General features: G+C 52.4%; 1 protein-coding gene across 1 annotated transcript in view; it reads left to right on the top strand.

The window, feature by feature from the left end:
• The window catches only part of klc1a (kinesin light chain 1a), a 32399-nt gene that overhangs the window by 8689 nt on the left and 21210 nt on the right, over positions 1 to 2500 (top strand). Inside the window, exons 4-6 of the mRNA XM_031580977.2 lie at positions 414 to 492; positions 959 to 1187; positions 2064 to 2151. Of these exons, the coding sequence (XP_031436837.1) occupies positions 414 to 492; positions 959 to 1187; positions 2064 to 2151 (396 nt within the window). The remainder of the gene's footprint in view (positions 1 to 413; positions 493 to 958; positions 1188 to 2063; positions 2152 to 2500) is intronic.

Below are 2500 nucleotides of genomic sequence, written 5' to 3'. Positions count from 1 at the left end.
CACACACACACTCACACTCACACTCACACTCATGAACCAGCTCAAGAAATACGACCAGGACCTCAGCCCCACGGTACACACACACACACACACACACACACACACACACACACACACACTCATGAACCAGCTCAAGAAATACGACCAGGACCTCAGCCCCACGGTACACACACACACACACACACACACGCACACACTCACGCACACACTCATGAACCAGCTCAAGAAATACGACCAGGACCTCAGCCCCACGGTACACACACACACACACACACACACACTCACACACACACACACACACACACACACACTCTCACACACACACACACTCTCACTCTCACACACACACACACACACACACACACCACACACACTCACACAGATATACTTGTGTCTGTACCACTCCCTTGTAGGATGACAAGGACTCGGACTCGGGCAGGGAGACTCTGGATGACCTGTTTCCTGATGACCAGGATGAGCCTGGACCTGGCAGTAAGTCTCAATGCTAATGCTAATGCTATGCTAGACCCAGCAGTAAGTCTCAATGCTAATATTAATGCTATGCTACACCCAGCAGTACGGCTCAATGCTAATATTAATGCTATGCTACACCCAGCAGTAAGTGTCTCTGCTAATGCTAATGCTATGCTACACCCAGCAGTAAGTCTCAATGCTAATATTAATGCTATGCTACACCCAGCAGTATGGCTCACTGCTAATGCTAATGCTATGCTAAACCCAGCAGTATGGCTCACTGCTAATGCTAATGCTATGCTACACCCAGCAGTAAGTGTCTCTGCTAATGCTAATGCTATGCTACACCCAGCAGTAAGTCTCAATGCTAATATTAATGCTATGCTACACCCAGCAGTATGGCTCACTGCTAATATTAATGCTATGCTACACCCAGCAGTATGGCTCACTGCTAATGCTATGCTCACCCCTCTCTGTCCCCCAGTCCAGGCGCCCCACAGCAGTGCAGCAGCGGTGGCTGCCCAGCAGGGGGGGTATGAGATCCCTGCGCGGCTGCGGACGCTGCACAACCTGGTGATCCAGTACGCCTCGCAGGGCCGCTACGAGGTGGCCGTGCCGCTGTGCAAGCAGGCGCTGGAGGACCTGGAGAAGACCTCCGGCCACGACCACCCCGACGTGGCCACCATGCTCAACATCCTGGCCCTCGTCTACAGGTGAGCAGCCTGCTCTACAGGGGTCTGGGTCTGGGTGTAGTCTGGGTGTGGTCTGGGTCTGGGTGTAGTCTGGGTCTAGGTGTAGTCTGGGTCTGGGTCTGGTTCTGGGTCTGGGTCTGGGTGTAGTCTGGGTCTGGTCTGGGTCTGGGTCTGGTCTGGGTGTAGTCTGGGTCTGGGTGTAGTCTGGGTCTGGTCTGGGTCTGGGTCTGGTCTGGGTGTAGTCTGGGTCTGGGTGTAGTCTGGGTCTGGGTCTGGTTCTGGGTCTGGGTCTGGGTGTAGTCTGGGTCTGGTCTGGGTCTGGGTCTGGTCTGGGTGTAGTCTGGTTCTGGGTGTAGTCTGGTTCTGTCAGACAGAGCTACCCAACATGCACTGCAGCACTCCTTCACCCTCAGCTGTTTTGAATGACACAGTGTGTGGAGTTGGGTGCACTGCAGAATAATCAATGGCACTGAGTGTGTGTGTGTGTGTGTGTGCATATGTGTGTGTGTGTGCATATGTGTGTGTGTGTGTGTGTGTGTGTGTGTGTGTGTGTGTGTGTGTGTGTGCAGATGTGTGTGTGTGTGTGTGTGTGTAGGCAGCTGTTGGCTCTCTACAGTGGTCCATTGTCAACCCACCACAACAGGCAGTATTGTCATCCTGCTCTCCTCAACCTGCTGATTGGGGGACGGGTGTGTGCAGATGTGTGTGTGTGTGCGTGTGTGCAGATTTGTGTGTGTGCAGATGTGTGTGTGCATGATTGCGTGTGTGTGCACGTGTATGGTGGCGTATGTGTGTGTGTGCAGATTCAGAGTCTTGCTCTCATCCTGCTACAGCTGGCCCTTACTGACATGACTGTGTGTGTGTGTGTGTGTGTGTGTGTGTGTGTCTCCACCCTAGGGACCAGAACAAGTACAAAGAGGCAGCCAACCTGCTGAACGACGCACTGGCCATCAGAGAGAAGACACTGGGCAGGGACCACCCTGCGGTGAGTGTGTGTGTGTGTGTGTTGTACCTTGTTTAGTTTTGTCATGGAGTGTGTGAGTGTGTGTCATTGAGAGTGTGTGTGTGTCATTGAGAGTGCGTGCGTCATTGAGAGTGTGTGTGTAATTGAGAGTGTGTGTGTGTGTGTCATTGAGAGTGTTTGTGTGTGTGTGTGCGTGCGTCATTGAGAGTGTGTGTGTGTGTCATTGAGAGTGTTTGTGTATCATTGAGAGTGTGTGTGTGTGTGTGTGTGTATCATTGAGAGTGTGTGTGTGTGTGTGTGTATCATTGTGGGTGTGTGTGTGTGTGTGTGTGTGATGACCTCTAACAGAGCAGTGTCTTCACCCTGTAGG

The sequence above is a fragment of the Clupea harengus genome, chromosome 14 (assembly GCF_900700415.2).
Source record: "Clupea harengus chromosome 14, Ch_v2.0.2, whole genome shotgun sequence".
NCBI lineage: Eukaryota > Metazoa > Chordata > Actinopteri > Clupeiformes > Clupeidae > Clupea > Clupea harengus.
Note: the sequence above shows the minus strand (reverse complement) of the source record. Positions and strands in the feature narration are given on the sequence as shown.